Source organism: Corvus cornix, chromosome 4A, assembly GCF_000738735.6.
Source record: "Corvus cornix cornix isolate S_Up_H32 chromosome 4A, ASM73873v5, whole genome shotgun sequence".
Lineage (NCBI taxonomy): Eukaryota > Metazoa > Chordata > Aves > Passeriformes > Corvidae > Corvus > Corvus cornix.
The window spans coordinates 8,611,192-8,629,949 of record NC_047058.1 but is presented as its reverse complement, the minus strand read 5'-3'; the positions used below and the strand labels follow the sequence as shown (position 1 = coordinate 8,629,949).

The window sequence follows — 18,758 nt, the reverse complement described above, 5'->3', positions numbered from 1 at the left end:
CTACTATTCTATGCAGACACTTCATTCTGGTGATGAAGTGTCTGACTTTTTCCCGCCAGCCCAGGCTTTGGCTTGCTGAAGTGCAATGGGGAAAGGTCTGGCCCCAAATGCTTGGCTTTCTAAAAATCCTCTGCCTCTTTCCAGGGGGAGGAATAAAATCTCCCAGGACAGCCCAACTGAAGCCAGCCTGGGAACAGTGCAAATAGAATGGACAAAGACTGTATTTGCCAGAAAGAAACTGAAGAGCTGCAGAACAACCCGTGCTTCAGCCCACACTACTTCCTGCAGCAGCAGACACCACTACTCAGTTGATACTCCCATGGCCCCACCCATTACCTTCCCGGGGTCCGAGTTTTTCATGTAGGGCTCTACACAGTGGGCGATGCTGCCCTGCAGCACCTTCTCCACACGGGCCACCAGGAAGATCTCTGTGTGTGGGTTGGTCACAGAGAACACCCCCTGCAACAGAGAAGCAGCAACTGTCACACAGCAGGACCCCGATGTGCACCACAGGGTTTGGCCCCAATCATCCCACTGCCCCTTTCCACAACCCACACAGACCCTGCCTTGGTGATGGACCACAGGGGCCCACCAGGCTTGAGCATGGCCAAGTCCTAGAAAACTCTCTGTGGCGCTTTACCTTTCACTGCCAGTGAGCCCTGTGTGGCAACTTCAACACTGACCAAAACGCAAGAGAAAAGCTGGCTTCCGGATACCAACACAGTGGAGAACTCCAAAGTCACTGAAAAGCCTCAGCAGTGACGCAGAATGAGGAGAAAGTGAGATACTCACCCATTTTATGTAGCGCAGGCAGGACTCAGGGATCCCATGCACAAGGCTCTGGACAGGACAATGTCCCTGGGTGCCCTCTGTTCTGGGCTCAGAGTTATCCAGCAGCATGTCCCGGACAGATGGAGGGTTCAAGTCCACGTGGAAGTCAGCTGAAATCTTGCAATTATTTTTCAGGTCAAATAATGCCAAACTTAGGAAAAAGGGCTCAACCTGGAAATTTTATTGAATATGTGTGTCATAAAAAATGCATGGCACAGGCTCAAGAGTATCAACATGCATTGCTTTCCCTGATAAGGAAACTGGGAACCTTTTGCTTCTGTTTGTTCCTTTAGTTTGGTACACCAGCATTTTAATGAACAGATAATCCATGTTTATTTGCTTTATAAATATACAGATCCATTTTTTTCTGCACCTTCTTTTGATCTAGTCAGTTTGAACAAAGTTGTATGAAATATAAAGAATGAAATCCATATCTTTTTTACATAAGTGGTAAACTATAAAGTCAGGAAGAAAATATGAACTCAATTTATCAGAGCTGTTTATCGTTCTGCAATGAGAAAGAAATCAGCTTAAGAGTGTTTATGATCATCTGCTAAAGATCACTATATATATTTTCCAAAGCCCATTAGCTCTGTATGGCTCAACTGTAACACTCAAAAATCTCCTCAGATGCTATCCCAGGAGGAAAGTTAGCTCTTCCAGCCAGGAGAGCTCAAATACAAGGCTGACACTGCTAAGGAAATGCATGTGCAAAATCTGCCAACTCCTTAGTAGCTACTGACCTTGACAGCACCCGGCAAGTGTCAAGCAATAATTCATGTATTTTTAATTCAAACATCCTAGTAGCCGTGCATCCGTGGAAAGATAAAAATGCAAGCCTGAAGATAAAACGGTAGCATGCCCAAGACATTACAGCATGACTTGGAGGCATTACATCAATGCTGAAAATGTGCTGATTAGGTCTCACTCTGGACCTGATTAAGGATGGATAACAAGAATCTTTGCTATTAGCGATGCATCCATCTGCTGGGAGTTACTGAGCCTGGTGTTGTGTAACAGAGCTGTGAGCTGCCAATATAAAACTATCACAAAAAAGCCTTTGTGATTCTACCAGGCATCAGAGAGGGCAGCATCAGTAGAGACGGGGCAGTGCTGGTACCTCTGCCTCCCATACTACCCCACACTCCTGCAGAAAGGGCTGAGCAGGAGCAAGAGCAGGACATGACAGCAGGGATTTGTTTTGGGAGAAAAGACTAGAGGAGACTGGTCTGTTCAGCCCAACAGAACAAAGGCTGAGGTGAGACATAATAGCTGTCTACAAACATCAGAAGCTCAGAAAATACAAGAGTTTTTAGGCTAAGGCACACCTTTGGCACAATAACAATGCATATAATAAAGTGGCTGTGAATAGAGTTAAGCTGGGAGTCAGAAGAAGGTTCCAGAACAGGGAAATCCCTTGCCATTAGGGGAAATGAAATAAAACACAGCCGTGAGTGGTTTGGAGATGGAGCTTAATCATTTACCAACAGGACTTTCACAGAGATGCAGAATTTGGCAGACACATATTCCCCGTTCCCTGTGCCCCGGAACCACAGGTTTCCCAGCAGTCCCAGTTCCTCGCAGGCGGAGGCATGTCAGCACAGCCCCTGTCCCCAAAAACGTTTTTGGAACACCAAAATACCAAGGCAAACAAATCCTGCAATTACTCTGGGCCAGCAGTCACTGCCTGTCCGGGTCCCAGTGGTGCTCATGGCAAAATGGGATTGTTTTACCCCTCCCAGATTAATTTGCTAAGGTATTTTCATGCTGGTGAGAGGAAAGAAGACAAAGCAGGACATGCTGGAGTTCCCCTTACATTGGTGGGTCCTTCTTCTGCTGTGTCGCTCAGCTGAGCAAGGAGATTGAGGGAGAAGTCCTGGCAGCAAACCACGAAGCGCCTGCTGCACTTTTCCTCAAAAGGCTTCACGTCTGGCTCAATCCCTGAGAAATCGAGTCTCTAGACAGTAAACAAACAAATCTGGTCTCATTAAAAAAGAAAACAACCCCCTGAATAATGTTAAGGGATCACATTACGGCCAATACTATCTTAATCAATTTTTTAAGTGGTCTGAAAGGTTCAAGACATTCACAAATGAGTGCCATTTGGTGATGTTACACAAAGGTATTCAAGACATGAATTCATGGGTGTGTATCAATTTTTAGCAGCCTGTTTTGTAGAGCACAGCAAACTAAACCTCAGAATGATTTCAGTTCCTTCCTGCTTTGCTGTAACCCTGGGGATCTTCCCAAACACCACTTAGAGCTTGAGGAAGAAAGCGGAACATAAGACAACGTTACAATCAGAAAAGTATCTTCCACCATGAAGGTATGACTAGGTTAGAGATGACCCCTGTGCCTGAAATAGAGAGAAGGCACACATGGGCTTGTGAGCAACACTTCAAAGCAGAAGGCATGTCCAGCTGCACAGCAGTAACTGGCATGGGTAGAAACAGCAAAGACTGTCTGGCGGGGGAATCCAAACAGACTTGATTACCATCACCTCCTCCCTAACCCAGAACACCCACGCCTGGTCTGTGCCTCCACATCTACCCTCCTCGAAGAGCAGGCACATGTGCAACCAAAGACCCTCAGCCTTTGACAAATCCAGTATGCTGGGCACTGGGGACAGAGCTACCAAACACCTCTAAATACCAGCAGGTATTTTTGTTTCCCTTATTTTCTTTTCATGAGGAAAGTATGTTGCAGGTTCTACTGCTAGTTTCTCCTAGTTTCCTTAGCACCAGGCATGAAAGTGTGCACGTACCAGCCTTGACTGGAGCAAAGACTGAATGCCTTGTGTTACAGCAGATCCAACTGACCCACACCAGAATGAAGAACTCTGGGTATAGAAAGAGGGCAGTGAATTCAGCCTAACCATTTGGTTAGGTAAAAGAAGTTCTCTTAGATGCTTCACACTGAGTAATATTTCCATTTTTATTATCTGACTAGAATACAAGAAGCTTCTCAGAGCTTCTCTTAAAAAAAAAAAAAAGAAACCAAAAAGCCTCCTGGACGCTTATCTTCCTTCTGTTAAAGACTCTAAAGAATTGCCAAGAGAAAAGCTCATTTTGTACAACTAAACCTTTTAGAGACTAATTAAATTTCCTTGTTAAACCAGAATGTTCTATTTTACAGGTGTGAACATGCCAAAGCATGCCAGAAGGAGAAGCAGAAACAATGACGTACCCTGGAACAGTTCTCTAAAACTCTGCTAGCAATTGCAGCTCATTCCACTGAAATCTCACACCTGGACCCTGGCAGAGAATTCAAGTTTAAAGCCAAGAAGAAAACAGGCCAAGAGACAATGACCTCCTACTCCAGTGCATCCGACCAGCACAGGGTGTATTTTTCAGTTTGTCTGTCCCTACATTTGAAAACTCCCTGAAGACTGAGGCTCTCCCTGTTAACCCGTCATGGTCTTTTCCACCACTGCTCCCTGTACCAGATGTGCTGAGCCCACACAGCATTGCAGGTATCCATGCAATACCACTTCTAATGCTTCTTCTTGCAAGCATGAGAACTTCTCAGAGCCCCCAAGAAAATCCGGTTTGAAATCCAGCAACATCAAGATGCATTACACAAATGTCAGCAAAGCTGAAGGGAGGCCATGTGTGGGGCTGCTGCAACTCTTCCCTGTATTTGAGCTATCACCTGAACACTGACATCTCATTCTGCTCTCACTGACAGGAATATGGGCTACATTTCTGTTCTCCTGGAAAATATGCTGCTTCTGCAGGCAAACGCTGTGGCCATGCAAGGGAACAAGGGAGGCATGACACAGTGAACAAAAACTCACTGAGGCAAATGTGGGAATGTTTACCTGGACTTCTGGGTCAAAAGAAAAGATGTTTTGTCTTCCATCATTTCTGCTCAATTTGTTTAGTTGATCTGTTTCTCTTCCATACTAAGACAAAGGAAGGCATTGATATTAGTGCCTGGCCACACAGAGGCCAAGACTCGATCTTGGGAAAGAACTGAATCAAAACAAAATAATTATTTTTCAGGTTGCCTTTGTGATACATGAGCTGATGCAAAGCACTGACAGTACAGAGATGTGGCTATGCTGAAGCAAAAAGCAGGCAGAAGCCGCAACCACACTTGGAGTTGAGGAACATGCAGCCTCAAACCATGGGGCTCCATCTGTGAGACAGACAGGTGGCATAACAGAGACCCCCCCAGGATTTGGTGCCTGCTCAGCTCTGTCAGAGCTGGAGATACAGAAAGTAGAAAACCCCTCTCACAGATAAGCTGGACAGAAGTAGCTGTGGGTGGGGAGAGCAATCCTGCAAACACAATACCTTCATCAGCTCTGGATGCATGCTTCTCTCCAGGCTCTCTAGGATGTTCTCTGACTTTCCCTGCGTGCTTGATTCATCATCTGCAAGGACACAAGAAACAGATGTTCAAAACAACTGCAGGAGCACTGCTCTGCCAGAAAGCATCCTGCACTATTTGCTAACAATAGCACAGAAACAGTTTAGAGAGACTTCTCCATTCCTTGAGAATAAGATTTTTCCATGCATTACCAGTATCAAAGTGTACTATTACAGTCTGCTAGGTCTGTCCAAAGCAGAACTTCAGCACAGAGCCAATTTTCCAGGAGCCTTGAAACTTTGCCATGGATTTCCCATCCAGAAGAAGGGTCACATTTCCCTCCACTTTTATTCCTCAGACTATCATCGGTGTTGTACGAAGCCCCTTTGCAAGATATTGTGTGTCAGCCACAATTCTTGCTTTAAATACAGTACAGTATACACTTCTCCAGGCACACTGCTTGCATCCTGCTGGAGAAAGGAGAAGGTAGGTGTTTGTTTGCAAACTGACCTTGCACAGATTCCACAGCATCCTTCTTCTCTTGCACCAAACTCTCAGTATTGCTCTGAATGATCTTCCTCAGAGTTACCAGCCATTCCTCCATCTCCTGCTCAGTTTCAGCTGCAAGATAGTGGCTGTACTTGTCTATTGTCTTCAGCTCAAATGCATAGCGGCGCATCTTGGGACACTGAACAAACAAACAAGAGATTTATATTACATTTTTCTCAACAACCCAGCACAGCACCTGCCACACAGCTCCTCTCTGGGAAAACATCCTAAGCTGAAATACCACAAAATACAAGGCAGGCACCCTCCCTGACACAACAATCCTGCTGCAATCACAAAGAGCTTAGTGGCTTGAGCATGGCCAGCTACTCTGAGTGAAGGAAAGCCAGACTGAAACACAGACATTGCACCAAGGAGCAAGAACAATCTCCTTCTGATGTCATCAGACCTTTAATATCTACCCAGAGAAGCCAGGAACTGGATTTGTCTGACATGGTAAGTAATGCTGCACTCTGGGACACTTAGAGGCATCGATCTTAAAAAAGCAAGTGGTACAATGCAGCTTTTTGGAGCTGTGCTGGCCTTTAAACAGCATTTTCCAACCAGAAGCCAAGGCAAATCTGATGCAACTTGGGAAGTACATCCCATACATCACTGAGGTGTGTGCATTACCGCTTTTACTGTGTTCAGAAAGACAAATGGAAACTCATGGCTCTGACTCATCCATGCTGAAGCAAACCACTGGGGTAATTTAAGCCGCCCTGCACCACACTCAGTGCTTGAAGCTTCTGCAGAGACAGCAAGGGGCAGGAGGCAGAGCAACAATCCACTGCTGCACTTCACTCTAGCACAACTAAGCAAACCCAGGATTTAGACCCATACAAATACCTGCTCCTAAAACCTTATGAGGCCTGAGCAGGTCCTAAATTCCAAAGGACTGCATGTTTGCAAGGACTTATCAAGATATAGCTTAAGAAACAAGAAGCTGGTGCAAGCAGCAAATAGAGGAGGAAGGTGTCCCAGACAAAGTCATATCATTTACTTACTGGCCCATTGATCAGTTTAGCTGATCAGCTTTGGGTTAGTTTGCCATTCTATGCCTTCAGAACTCGAGAGAGCAGGCCTATCTCAGAGCCTGCAATCCGTAAATCCATGTAGAGCCACACAGAAAGGACACCTACCTGAACCACATCATTGCAAGCATCCAAGAAAATGCAGCCTTTGGATTCTTTTGAAATTTTCTCATCTTTGTAGGAATTCAGAATATAGGAGCCATCTGTGAGCTGTGACAAGTAAAAATACCTCCTCTTGAATACCTGTAAAAACACAAATTCTTGCTCAGGCAAGTATTCACTCTGCTGTATATCACAAACCATGGCCATGTTTTCCATATCTGCCTTCCCTGCTACTGAGAAAATACTGTAACACACAACACTGCTGACCCTGGAGTGTTGCAGATTCACCCATTTGAATACGGTTTGCTTTTACAAAGAGAGATTCCCATCACCTTCTTTAATTTTAATGTCCTTGTTGTTGTTATAAGTTTGCCCATCTAAAGCCCCAGGGCTTCCAGCTCATCTCTCAGCTGACTCCAGCCTTATTTATCTTTACAAAGTAATGCTGCATGGTAAATTCAGATCACCACCTTACTTGAAGACCCATCCCACCCTAGAGCAGGTACTTTCGGAATCTTTTTCATATAGACCTCAGTTAGAATTGCAAAGCAACTGTCTGGAAGGCTCAGGAACAGGCATGTGGAAATCCCTAGCACTCAAATGCAAGCCAAGGGACAATGCAGTCCATTCAACTGCCTGGGTTTTTTGTGGCTTTGGGTTTGGGTTATTTAATACAAACCTACTTTCATAAACTGGCTTTGGCTTAGCATTTAATTCTTACATCAAAAAACAGTAACTTTGGGAGAAGTGTTCCTGTGTTTGTAATACTGATTTTCCTGAAGAAAAACAACTCTCCAGTATCTCTGAACATCTTTCTTCATGCTTGTCAGCCAGAAGCCACTGGACTATAATTCAGGAGAACATTTTGGCAGCAGTTGTGGTAGCATCATATGCTGTAAGGAGCAGGGTGTATTTCACAGTTGCTAGGTATCTGTGTTAGAAGAATCATGAAGGAAGCCAGGACAAGCAGCACTGCAAGTATTTCTACTGTTCTGTCTATCTGGAAGATCTATGAATAAACACAGCATTTTTCATTCCACATGGGAGATTACAAGTAATTTCCTGCTCCTATCATTACTGACACCAGCAAATGTTCAGTAAACCCACTTGCTTGCAGAGAACTGGGAGGGAGCATCGCACACTGAACTGTAACACATGCCTTCTGAGAGGTAACCTCTGGCATCATTTGGATGACTAATTAGCTGAGAGATGCTCCACGGGTTGTTGAACTTTAAGTTTCATAAGATTTAACTAAACCTTTAGTTTAACAGAGCATAAAGATACATGGAAAGCTAAGGATGTGAAGCATTAATCCAGCCTAAACACTGATTTAGCATTTCACTGAAGCAATCTCAGGAATTTTGGCAGTGGATGCTACAGAAACCCATGACAGATCTCTCTCTAGATATTACAGGGTTGATATCCCTTGTGGTTATGGGATTTCATGCTAAACAGTTTGCATTTGCTGAACTCTGTTCAAAAGTAAATGCGTAATCAAACAGCAAACACTATTCCTATGATCTTCCCCCCGTGCAAGCACTGCTGACAGAAATCACTGTCAGAAGATGACGATCATTTGAAATTAATCAGTTGGGTCTGTTCTAGTCTGAGCCTCTGGTGGTATTGGTCTCAGTGCCCTGCACCTCAGACCTGCCTTTCAGAGACATTATCTGAACTACACTGGCTTCAGTTCAAATAATAAGATCCAGAGTCTCCAGTGAAACTCTGATACCAAGGTCCTGAGAATCAGTAGCCATTGTAAAACCTGGGAGCAGAGGGAACATCCCCTCTGATCAGGCTACAGGTGCTGCTGGTGAGCACTGAGATTGCAGAGGGATGGCTAGAGAACTGGGGAAGTGCATTTGGGCAGAGAAGGACAAAAGGACAATCCTGATGCCATGGTTGCAGTGCAGGCCACCAACATGCTGCAAACCAGACAGGGAGAGTTGAGCCAAACCAGGGTAGTTCTCCGCAAAGGAAAGGCTGCTCTGAAATAAAGAGTGGCAGCTTTAGCCTAATGAGAGTTTGCTTGTGGTTCAGCTCTCCACGAAACACCCTCTGCACACGCTTAGCAACAGTGTGAGGCACCAACAGCTCAGCAGTCAAAGAACCAGCATCCACAAGATGGACATATCACAGCAGCATCTCCAAGTGGTGACAAGGCTGAAGATGGTCGAAGTCCTCAGCTTTCTCACCTGTGCCTTAGACATGTTTTGTAAGACACAGCAAAGAGAATGGCTACTGATTCTCAGGACCTTGGTATCAGAGTTTCACTGGAGACTCTGGATCTTATTATTTGAACTGAAGCCAGTGTAGTTCAGATAATGTCTCTGAAAGGCAGGTCTGAGGTGCAGGGCACTGAGACCAATACCACCAGAGGCTCAGACTAGAACAGACCCAACTGATTACTTTGAGCATGTATGATACCTCCTCCAGAAGTTTCAGGAAAAAAAAGTTGCTTTAACCATGATTGGAAAAGCAGAGGATCAGAAAATCCTGTTCTGTCTATCGCCTTCAAGCCCATTTTAAAACTCAAAATTAACCCTAATAACAGTCCTGTTCCTTTTCTCCTGAAAGCATAACTCATTGAATCAAGCCTTGGAACAATTAGGCTTTTTGAGTTTTTTTAATATATCCTTACAAAGCAGCCTTGCTGCAGCCATCTCTCAGCTGTACCATTGAGCATAACTCCCTAACAATCTCTCTATGCTGTAACAAGGCAGCTGCATGGTGGGACAGCAGACAAGCTCACTGCCATAGCAAAAACCTGTTGTGGAACTATTAAAAATCTCTGTACAGTCTGAGCAATGTCACATCGCATGACGAAGAGCGGAGAACAGGAGACAAGGCAGCTGTTGCTTTTAGGTCAGTAATGCTACATCTCTGCAGTAATATCACCCCTGTTTTAAAAGCAAAGATTTATCATTTTAATTTAAAGCTGGCCTCTCTACACATTTCCAACCAGCAAGGAAACTATCAATTCAGAAAGCTATCTTTGCAGGGCAGCTGTTCCACTTATCCTGGTTGCCTTCCCCTCCTGGGCCTCAGCTGCTCATCCAGAAAACAATCTTGCTTTACTAGAACATGTTTCGCTTTTTTGGTCAGCTTGCCTGTCGTGGTCCAAAGTGCATCAGTCTTACATGCTGGGCAGGGGAGGGTCAAAAACTGTTGCCAGACCAGGTTTTCCAGTCCATCATGGGATACAAGAGGGGCAGATGCCCATCCAAACCCAAACCCACCCATTGTGCTCCTGGGAGCTTTGGAGAAGTGGGCTGAACTTCACCTCATGCCTTGTTCCTGAGTAACTGGACCAAACTCACCTTCATGGTAACAGTGATGGTGCTGTTGATATTTGCTTTGTGCAGCCAGCCCTGCTTTATTACACCACCCTTCTGGGAGCACAGGGAAGAGGAATCCTGAAAGACAGCAAACAATAAGAAAAAGAGGAGGTCAGGTAAACTGTCTTCCACAGGAAATTCCCCTTGGACAAAGGGATTTGTCCACCCTGGAAAGCAATACCATTTTAACTACAGCAATATAGTGACATGTAGAATGTATGTGTTACAGATACAGCTACGCATACAGTGCTATCACAAAAAAAAAAAATCAGGGATATCCCTTTCCAATAAAGAGGCAAAGCGGGCTAGATTGGGTCACCTTTAAAAAAAGAAAGATTACATCTATTCTGATAGGGCTGCACAGTGATTTTGCAATGAGGCAATGCCTGTTGGTTCTTATGCAGTATTTCAAAACCTGGGGAAGATGGAAATTTTCAAGATGGTCTGTTTAGGAAGTTGCAAAATGCAAAACTCCAAACTTATTCTGTCATTTCCTTTTGTCATTCTCACATTTTAAATTTCAGCAAAAGCCACCAAACTCCAATAACTGAAACATAAACTGGCTGATTTCACATTTATCAAACCACAAAGTTTCAAGTGACCCAACCAGGCTGCTCTTGGCACACCAGATGGGGTTTCCATCTGCTCCTGTCCCATGGTCCCAGAAAGAGAGAATGGCTCTCTATTCATACTTAACCATGACCTCCACTGGGGAGGGAAATGAGAGCCCAGAGTGATGAAAAAATCTCATCCTGGGGCTTCCAGTGACTCAGCAGCAGAGGCAGCCCTAGCCTGCCTCTGTTGAGCCATGAAAGGGCAGGTTTTCACTCTTTGCATATCAAACTTCCAGAGTAAATTTTCTGATATTTTGTTTCCCTGGGTGAAACAACCCATGATTTGTCCTTTATAATGGTTCGCCTTTTTTCATCAAGAGATTTCTTTTACTTGAATTTCCATTACACAATTCTAATGCAAATGCCCTGTCAGGAAACTGTAACAGAATCCTTTAGATATGGCCATGACAAAAGATATAAACGTCAAAACATCCATGAAAGCACTTGGAATACTCTTCCACAACAAACCTCAGTAACTTCTCTTGTTTGAATATTTGAGACACTGGCCAGAAGAAGAAAGGTCTCCAAATTTTGGTAATATATTTTTGTCCTTTTGCTTTTTTGGAAGCATGCTGGTAACAGTGCACAGCAATGTCTCCAGCCCAGAGCAGATATTTTTAAAGAGGCAGCACCTCAAGTTACTGACGTAATGCAAACCAACAACATAGCCAAAAAAAGATTAAGGCCAAACTTGACAAAACATTTCCATTTATAAAGAAGCCAATGCAGTCCAGACCTGAGGTGTGCTGGGACATACCCCGATAATTTCAGAAATGTGCACAAAACAGTCCCTCCAAATCTTGAGCTCTGCAACAAAGCTCCCTTTGCCTCTCTAAGTTCCTCACATCTTGGTAACATGGGAATTTTAAACAGCTGGACTAAATCCTTCCCTCTGTAAACAAAAACTTCCTAATATCACGAGCATGGATTAATCTCCATATGGTACTTGAAACAGAAAAGCGCTGCCCATCCCTTCTGTAGCAAATGCGATATACATGTGCAGGAAACATGGCATCTGCACCATCCAAAATAATCACCAGATCTGAGATGTCCCAATTGGCAGAGCCCCCAGCCCACCCCCACAGAGGAGCTCGAGGGCTGCATATCTTCCCTACAACCAGCTGAGCACAAAGATGCCAACTTCCAGAGGAAGCAAACGCCTCCCAGCATTGGCACAGTATGTACAGAGCAGGACTGACACACTGTCAACAAGCTGGGTCGAAGCAACTGATGAAAAATTGCAGGTTATGTGGTAAACCCCAGAATCACAGTGTAGAGTTGAAAAACAGATTGCCCAGTTTTAGTTCTGGACATGAAGAGTTTTCCTTACTAACTACTTGGCTTCCTTTTGAAGGAAGCCTTCCTCTCTGTCTTCTTCCTTTCCTCTTCCTACGATGCTCTGTTTCAAGGGAAAAAGCCATGAGAAATATGACTAATCTTCCAGATAACTTAGGAGACCCTTGGTTGCAAGAGATTATCTTGTCATATGTTGAAATAAATCACTGCCTCACTTTTGATCCCATTTTCACAGCAGAAAGCATCTCATCAAAAAACTGTTCCTAAGAACTGAATTCTGGCTTTGCTTTGTGAAATTTGCTTTTTAACAGGAATACATTAAAAAAAAACCCAAAAAACCAACCTTCTCCTTACCTCATCCTTTTCAAAGTCTTCATCAATTTCAAACACATGGCTTGGAATCTTGTCTGGCCTAAAGGATTTGCTGAAATCACAACATATTTTCATGTTTAATGATTGGAACATGATGGCTGTCTGAGCCAGCAGCTGATGCTGGATCCAGAAGCAACAGCCGAACTGCAGGCTACAGAGCACAGAAAATACACTGCAAGAGACCTACAGCTCCTTACAACTGGGGAAAGCTAAGTTCTGAGTGCATTTCATGGAAATTAAGCACAAGAAGTCTGTAATTAGCTTTCTCTTGTTAGCTGTTGGATTCTGCAGTTTTTGCTGACTTGCATTTATGGAACAAAGAGAGAGCACCCCAGTTTAACTTCCGTCTTTACCAAAAAAAGAAGCAAGATCAGACAACAAGATTATTCACAAATTTTAACATTATTTGATCAACAGTATTACTCCATTGCTGCTTCACATCCCCTTGAGACCCTCAGAACAGACCCACTTCATCCAATTAAGAAGAAAAAGCATTTAACAAGCTTCCAGCACACAAGCAGCCTGGACAGGGGTCCAGATATGCCCAGAGCATAGGCAGTGAGAACAGAGCAGGCACCATCACAGAGAAAATAAAAATCCAGCAGAAATCTGAGATGTATGTGCCTGTCTGAAAACCCCAATTAGCTTTGGAGCTGGAAGCACTGGCACAGACCAGAGTTTCCAAGTACATAACTCCCCAGCACTGCCAGCATTTGCAGCAATATCACATCAGCCTCTCTGTACTGAGGACACAAGGAGAATCTGCTTGGCATGGGAACAAAGTGTGTAGCACACAGGCAACATCAACCCAGCGGGACAACGATGCTCCTGGGTCAGGATGTGCAGACACTGGCAACGCTACTTATCCTGCCATAGGCCTGGGCTGCACTCTGTCCTCATCCCAAATGGAGGGGCTGTGCACACACTGGTAGATGGGATGTGAAGCACTGACCCATACAATATTGTGGGCATCTCCCTGACAGAGCTGAGGGGCAATGGCATGACAACACAAACCTCTGGCTCTAATCTTCAGTGACACATCTCTGGAGGAGAGGCTGCTTTTGGAACAGGCGTCAGGGAAAGGGCAGACTGCTCCTGCTAAGTCCTGTGACTACACATTAGCATTCCAAGGGAGCACGACACTTACCATGGCAACATCCGAAAGTCTCCTGAGTATTCCTCATATTTGTAGTTTACCACGTACCAGTCAGAGCTGTAGGTTTTAATGCACTGAAAGGAAAACAATACAGCTCTTAGAAAGCTACACCAAGCAAAACAAAGCCCGGCACCAGTCTGAAAAGTTACACACTGCAGGGTGAGGTAAGCACAAGCGGGAAGGGTGTGGGCAAAGCTGCTTCACTTGTTTCATGTAGCAATGCAGAATTTCCTAAGGAACCTTTTCAGCACAGGGACAAAAATCACACAGCATCTGGCCTGCCACACAGCTACAGATTTTGTATTTACATCACTCCAAGGCTCTGAAAAAAGGAGTAGTGATTTGGGAGGAGACTGCTTTCTGGAAAGCACCAGTTTTCTGTCCTTGGAAACACAGCATGTCTAACTCGACATCGACCATTGCTTCTTGTTCCACTGCACTTGAAGGGAATGGTTGTGGAGAGCAGCACTTCACAACAAACCCACAGCACTCCAGATGCTCCAGGGAGGTTGTGGATCCCCTCCTTGTCAGGCAAGTGATGCAAAGCCACACACCTTGGCTGTGTAAAACACCCATTGAAAAGACATTCTGCACATGAGACGCCTGTAAGAACCCTCCTGCGCAGCAGGTTTGGCAGTGCTTCCCACAAAGGAAAAGCCAAGTGATCTGCAGTCCTGTGGATCAGGAGCTACAGCTGAGCATCTTGCCCAAGGGATATAAAGGGCTGAAGGCAGGTGTCACACAGACTTTGCCCCTACCTCTTTGACAAAGAGACTCTGAGCTTTCTTTAGAGCATCTTCTGGCACCGTTGACTGGACCGTCCTCCTCTGTCGGCCGATGATTGAGATCTGCAGGAAAAAGAACACTTTTTCAGCACGAACTCCATCTTCAGGGCTTGACATTCACTTTAAATAAATGTGGTGGGCCTAAACCACCAGTGGGTCATTCTAGTTTTATGGCAGTAATGCAGCCAAAAATAACACGCGGTTAATGGTGGAAATTTTCCAAGGTAACCAGGATGGGAGACAAGTGAGCCTCAAACATGGGAAACAGCCAGAGAAAACTCACAGACACATCTTCAATCGGAAATATCAGGAGGTCCCGGAGAGGATCACTGTAGATCTGAACTCTGCGTTGAAGGATCACATTCTCATAGTCCAAGGGTTCCACCACTTTCGTTTTTTCCTGCAGGAAAAATAGGTAATGAAAAAAATTACATGTATGTAACATCTAAAATAACCAGTAACTAACCTCTGGTGCTTAATTTCAAACTGTGTGACCACTGTATTGCCCATTATTCAGCACTCTGATACTCCTGTGCTGCAGGTAACCACTGATGAGCATGTTTTGCAGAGAGGGAAATGAGGGGATAAGTTTTAAGTAATAAGCTAGGGGAAGAAACTAAGCACTATGCTGCTCTGTCTCAGCCCAGTCTCTAATCTCTTCATGGAGTAAGAAAGCCTCCTGGACAGGCCATAGCTTTAACAGCTGCAAGATCCAGCATCTTTACGTTTGAGCAGCTCATCTGTACAGCTTGGAAGAAATACAGGCCCCTGCGCTGGCTCTGCTCAGCTCAGGGCTGGTTTAGTTTGAGGAGCAGATGAGAGCTGTGCTCCCCTAGGAATGATGAGAGCAGGGCTGCTGCTATGACTGCCAAAGCAAGAATCTCAGCCCATGGAAGGAAGAACAGCACCCCTCTAGTAAGACAGGAAAGCCCTCTCCATAAATTGCACCCCAGACACAGCCAAAGGCTAGAGCCTAGTTTTATTCTCACTCACATTTCAGGGAAGCAAGAGGAACTTCTCCAAAAATCCCTGGAGTCATGAGCAAAAACTATTAGGAGAGCTTCATTACATTCCCTATTGCACCAATTTTGGCTGTATAACAAATCCAGAAAACAGAACTTAGCAAAATGAGAAAAACACAACTTCTGAAGCAGGCAAATGCCACCTCAGCTGCCCAACCTGACTTCAGATTTCATGAGCAAGAGTGAGACTCTCAGCACTGCATTGCGAAAATCAAACTTCACACCAAAAGCCAACCAATGACTCTGTATAGGAGTGGTCACATTAAAACAGGAACCAAATTCTAACACATCAACTTTGCCTTGTTTTGAACCTTGACCAAAATCCTGATGCTTGGCCCTGCCATGGACAGTGTTTATGAAACCCCTCCAGCAGCATGTGATGTCATGTGCCTCTGGACATGACACCCTTGCAGGACAACGTGCTTGGGCTCTCCACTCTCGGAAGAGAAACATCAGATGCTTACCCACGGGCAGCAAATGTTACCTTCCAGTCAAATGGCGTTTCTGGGACGAACTGTTCACAATGACTGGAGTTAAAGATGAGACCAATAAAAGTTAAAGATGAGACCAAGGGTCTCTTGCTGAACACAGCACAGCACAACCTGCAGCCTAAAAAAATGAGTCCCAAATGAGGACTGAAAGCTCAGCATTGTATAACACCACTGTATAAACAGCCACACCACCAAGAGTTCAAACAACTCAACGTTTTCTGTGACACGTGAGATAAGCAAAGAAGTCAACATTGCTCTTCCATAACCAATCCTAGCCAAAAGTCCTGTGCATGTTCTGTACCTTTGGCTCCTAAGGATCTGGGATGCACTTAGGGAACACCTCCTGCCTCAGACAGTTTCGCATTTAAAATGTCTCCTTTCCATGCTGCAGAAATCCAGCATGAATTAGCTCACTTATCTGAAAAAGTTTCCTTCTTAACTACTTTCTGAAAACTTCGCTTCACTTCTTTCACAGTACTGAAAGGAACCTCAACTCCTCAGATTACCAGTGAGAAAGACAAAGGTCAGTCAGCAGAGAGCCCAGGCTGGATGACAGAGCATCCAGGGGTTGCTGCCTGCTCCCTCAGCCATGGGGGATTCGGGAATGAGGTGACAAATGCTGCCAGTCCCACTGGACACAGAGAACTTCTTGCTTCTATATCCAAGACCTGAGCTGTACAGGGCTTTAATAAGAAAAGAAAGAGTCCATCTGAAAAATAGGAGTCTGAAAAACCCAACAGGTAGACAAAGAAAAGGAACTCATTTACTCTCAGTCAGCCTCATGCTCATTAAATGCTTAATTGAATTCAGTTAATCATCTGAAACACCAGTCTTATTTCAGGATAGCATGGTGCGCTTCTGAAAGTCTGCCAAGCTCTGCAAATTAACGTGAATTAACAGGACATCCATTTGCAGGTCTGGGGCCCCAAAGCTTGTCCTCCCCACAACACCAGGGCCCCACAGAGTACACACACAGATCTTTGTCGACCTCTCTGATTTACTGCAGCAATCCTGGCAAAACTCAGCGCTGTTGATGGGTTAAAGCAGCGCGATAATCCCAAGAACTCACACCAGCCCCCCTCTCACCTCACCCTGCAGCAGCTGTAACAGTAAATTAGAGTCCCTCTACAAGCCTTCCACATCTCTTTGGGAATGCAGGCCTTCCAATCACACAGTATTTTTAGTTCTTTTTTATTTTGCAACATGGTCCTGAAACTAGGACTCTGTTTCTAAAGGTGTCCTTTTTGAAAGTTGGGGAATTGATGACATTTCTTTTCTAGATCTAATACCTCTGATGACCAGCAAGATAAAGTCCTGGCAGTCATCCTCACGGGATGCAATGACAGCTAAAGGGTAAGAGCTGAAAAGGATCCCAGATCTTCACATGAGATGTTTGAAAACTCACAGATCACTGCCTACAACAAATACGAAAAAAACCCCTTAAAAACTCACTGCAGCCCCCCTAGTGTGGTAGGTAATGATACTGGAAAAAATGCATGGTGCAGGCTGTAATCTATATCTGACAAACCAGTACCAGGCCCTGTGACACGCATCTGATGCCCCAGGGATGAAGGGTTGTGCACTGCCACTGAGAAGGGTTCTGCAGCACCTAGACAGGCATTTCTCCTCTGGAACTGTTAGAAACACAGTCCCTAGGGCTCCCCTTGCCCAAGGTGTGCAAATTTCCCGTCTCAGCACACAGCAGCCCTCCATTCCCTGCAGTTCAGTGTTACACTGACCATGCTCACACTCAGCACATCACCCAGGCTGCCATAGGACATGACAGGAACCACAGACGTGTCTCTAAAGCCAACCTGTTTGTTATCAAAGCAGCTGCTCATGGAAGGATGTGGCCTGGCTCCTGCCTGCCATCGAGGAAACAAACTCCTCCGTCCATCCTGACCTGTGCAGGCTGCCCAGTGGGGCCAGGCACGTTCATGTCCCTGCAAACAGACCTGTGGAGTAAGGCGGGAGCCATCCCAAATATTTGTTGCCCTTCAGCCCAGCAAGGCTGAAGATAAAGCTTTAAATGCTGAAAATGGGATTTCAAAGTCTTAGTTTTCCTGGGGGTGGAAGTGCATACCCCACACCACCTTGGGCTCAGATCACACTGCCCAGCACTGTCACAACAGCAGATGGTACCCACCAAAGTCATTATGAAACCAGAGGAAAGACTATTACACTAAAGTAATTAGAGTCTTAGAAACCACAAATTCCTCCACAGGGGAAGCCAATACCCAAGTACAAAGAAATGCTGCCAGTCCAGCAACAAAATCAATCCATTTCTGCAGGAAAAAACATGCAGTGCTGCCAAAGGTATCCTGCTCTGTGGCACACACACAACAGCTCTTCACCCAGGGCAGGCAGACACTGCACTGTGATGCTCCTGGGCTCCTCCAAGCTCCTGAGAACACAGCAGGGGCAGGCTGGGGTGAGCTGCCCTCTCCTGTGGTTCCTGTGGATGCAGCATCGGAGCACACCCAGCAGCAGCATCCAGCCCAAAGCACTGCAGCCCACTGTGCTGGGATAAAAAACAAGGGAAATACCTTGAGAAAAACAAACATGATTTTAAACAAAGATAACATGAGAGCAGTGCATCCTCCCAGACAAGCTCACTCACCCTTCTTTAAAAAACCACAGGTTCAAGCCCCACACACCAGCCTGCTCCTGAAAACACACATTGCTCTCTCTGTCCTCTGCTTCTGCCCCGAGACTGCTGCTCCTCGCAGCATGGGGCCATGCAGAGGGTTGTCTGCTGTGCTGTAGACCTCATCCACGCTGGGTCACGTGGCTCCACTTGGACAACAGCACAGGCAGAACAACAGCCTGTGTATTGGACTATTGACTCGCCACCACA

At 45.2% G+C, this 18,758-nt stretch overlaps 1 protein-coding gene across 10 annotated transcripts in view; it reads right to left on the bottom strand.

Moving 5' to 3' along the window:
• Positions 1-18,758, bottom strand: part of DOCK11 (dedicator of cytokinesis 11) — an 88,110-nt gene that overhangs the window by 49,340 nt on the left and 20,012 nt on the right. For 9 of the 10 annotated variants that reach the window (XM_019290857.3, XM_039571926.1, XM_039571922.1 and 6 more), the window contains exons 2-13: positions 14,672-14,788; positions 14,362-14,451; positions 13,595-13,677; positions 12,430-12,499; positions 10,148-10,243; positions 6,834-6,968; positions 5,656-5,833; positions 5,130-5,209; positions 4,652-4,735; positions 2,648-2,788; positions 793-1,002; positions 337-459 (exon numbers count right to left, since the gene is read on the bottom strand). In XM_019290857.3, coding sequence (XP_019146402.1) covers positions 337-459; positions 793-1,002; positions 2,648-2,788; positions 4,652-4,735; positions 5,130-5,209; positions 5,656-5,833; positions 6,834-6,968; positions 10,148-10,243; positions 12,430-12,499; positions 13,595-13,677; positions 14,362-14,451; positions 14,672-14,788 — 1,407 coding nt within the window. The remainder of the gene's footprint in view (positions 1-336; positions 460-792; positions 1,003-2,647; positions 2,789-4,651; positions 4,736-5,129; positions 5,210-5,655; positions 5,834-6,833; positions 6,969-10,147; positions 10,244-12,429; positions 12,500-13,594; positions 13,678-14,361; positions 14,452-14,671; positions 14,789-18,758) is intronic. The other variant, XM_039571924.1, reaches the window with a different exon arrangement.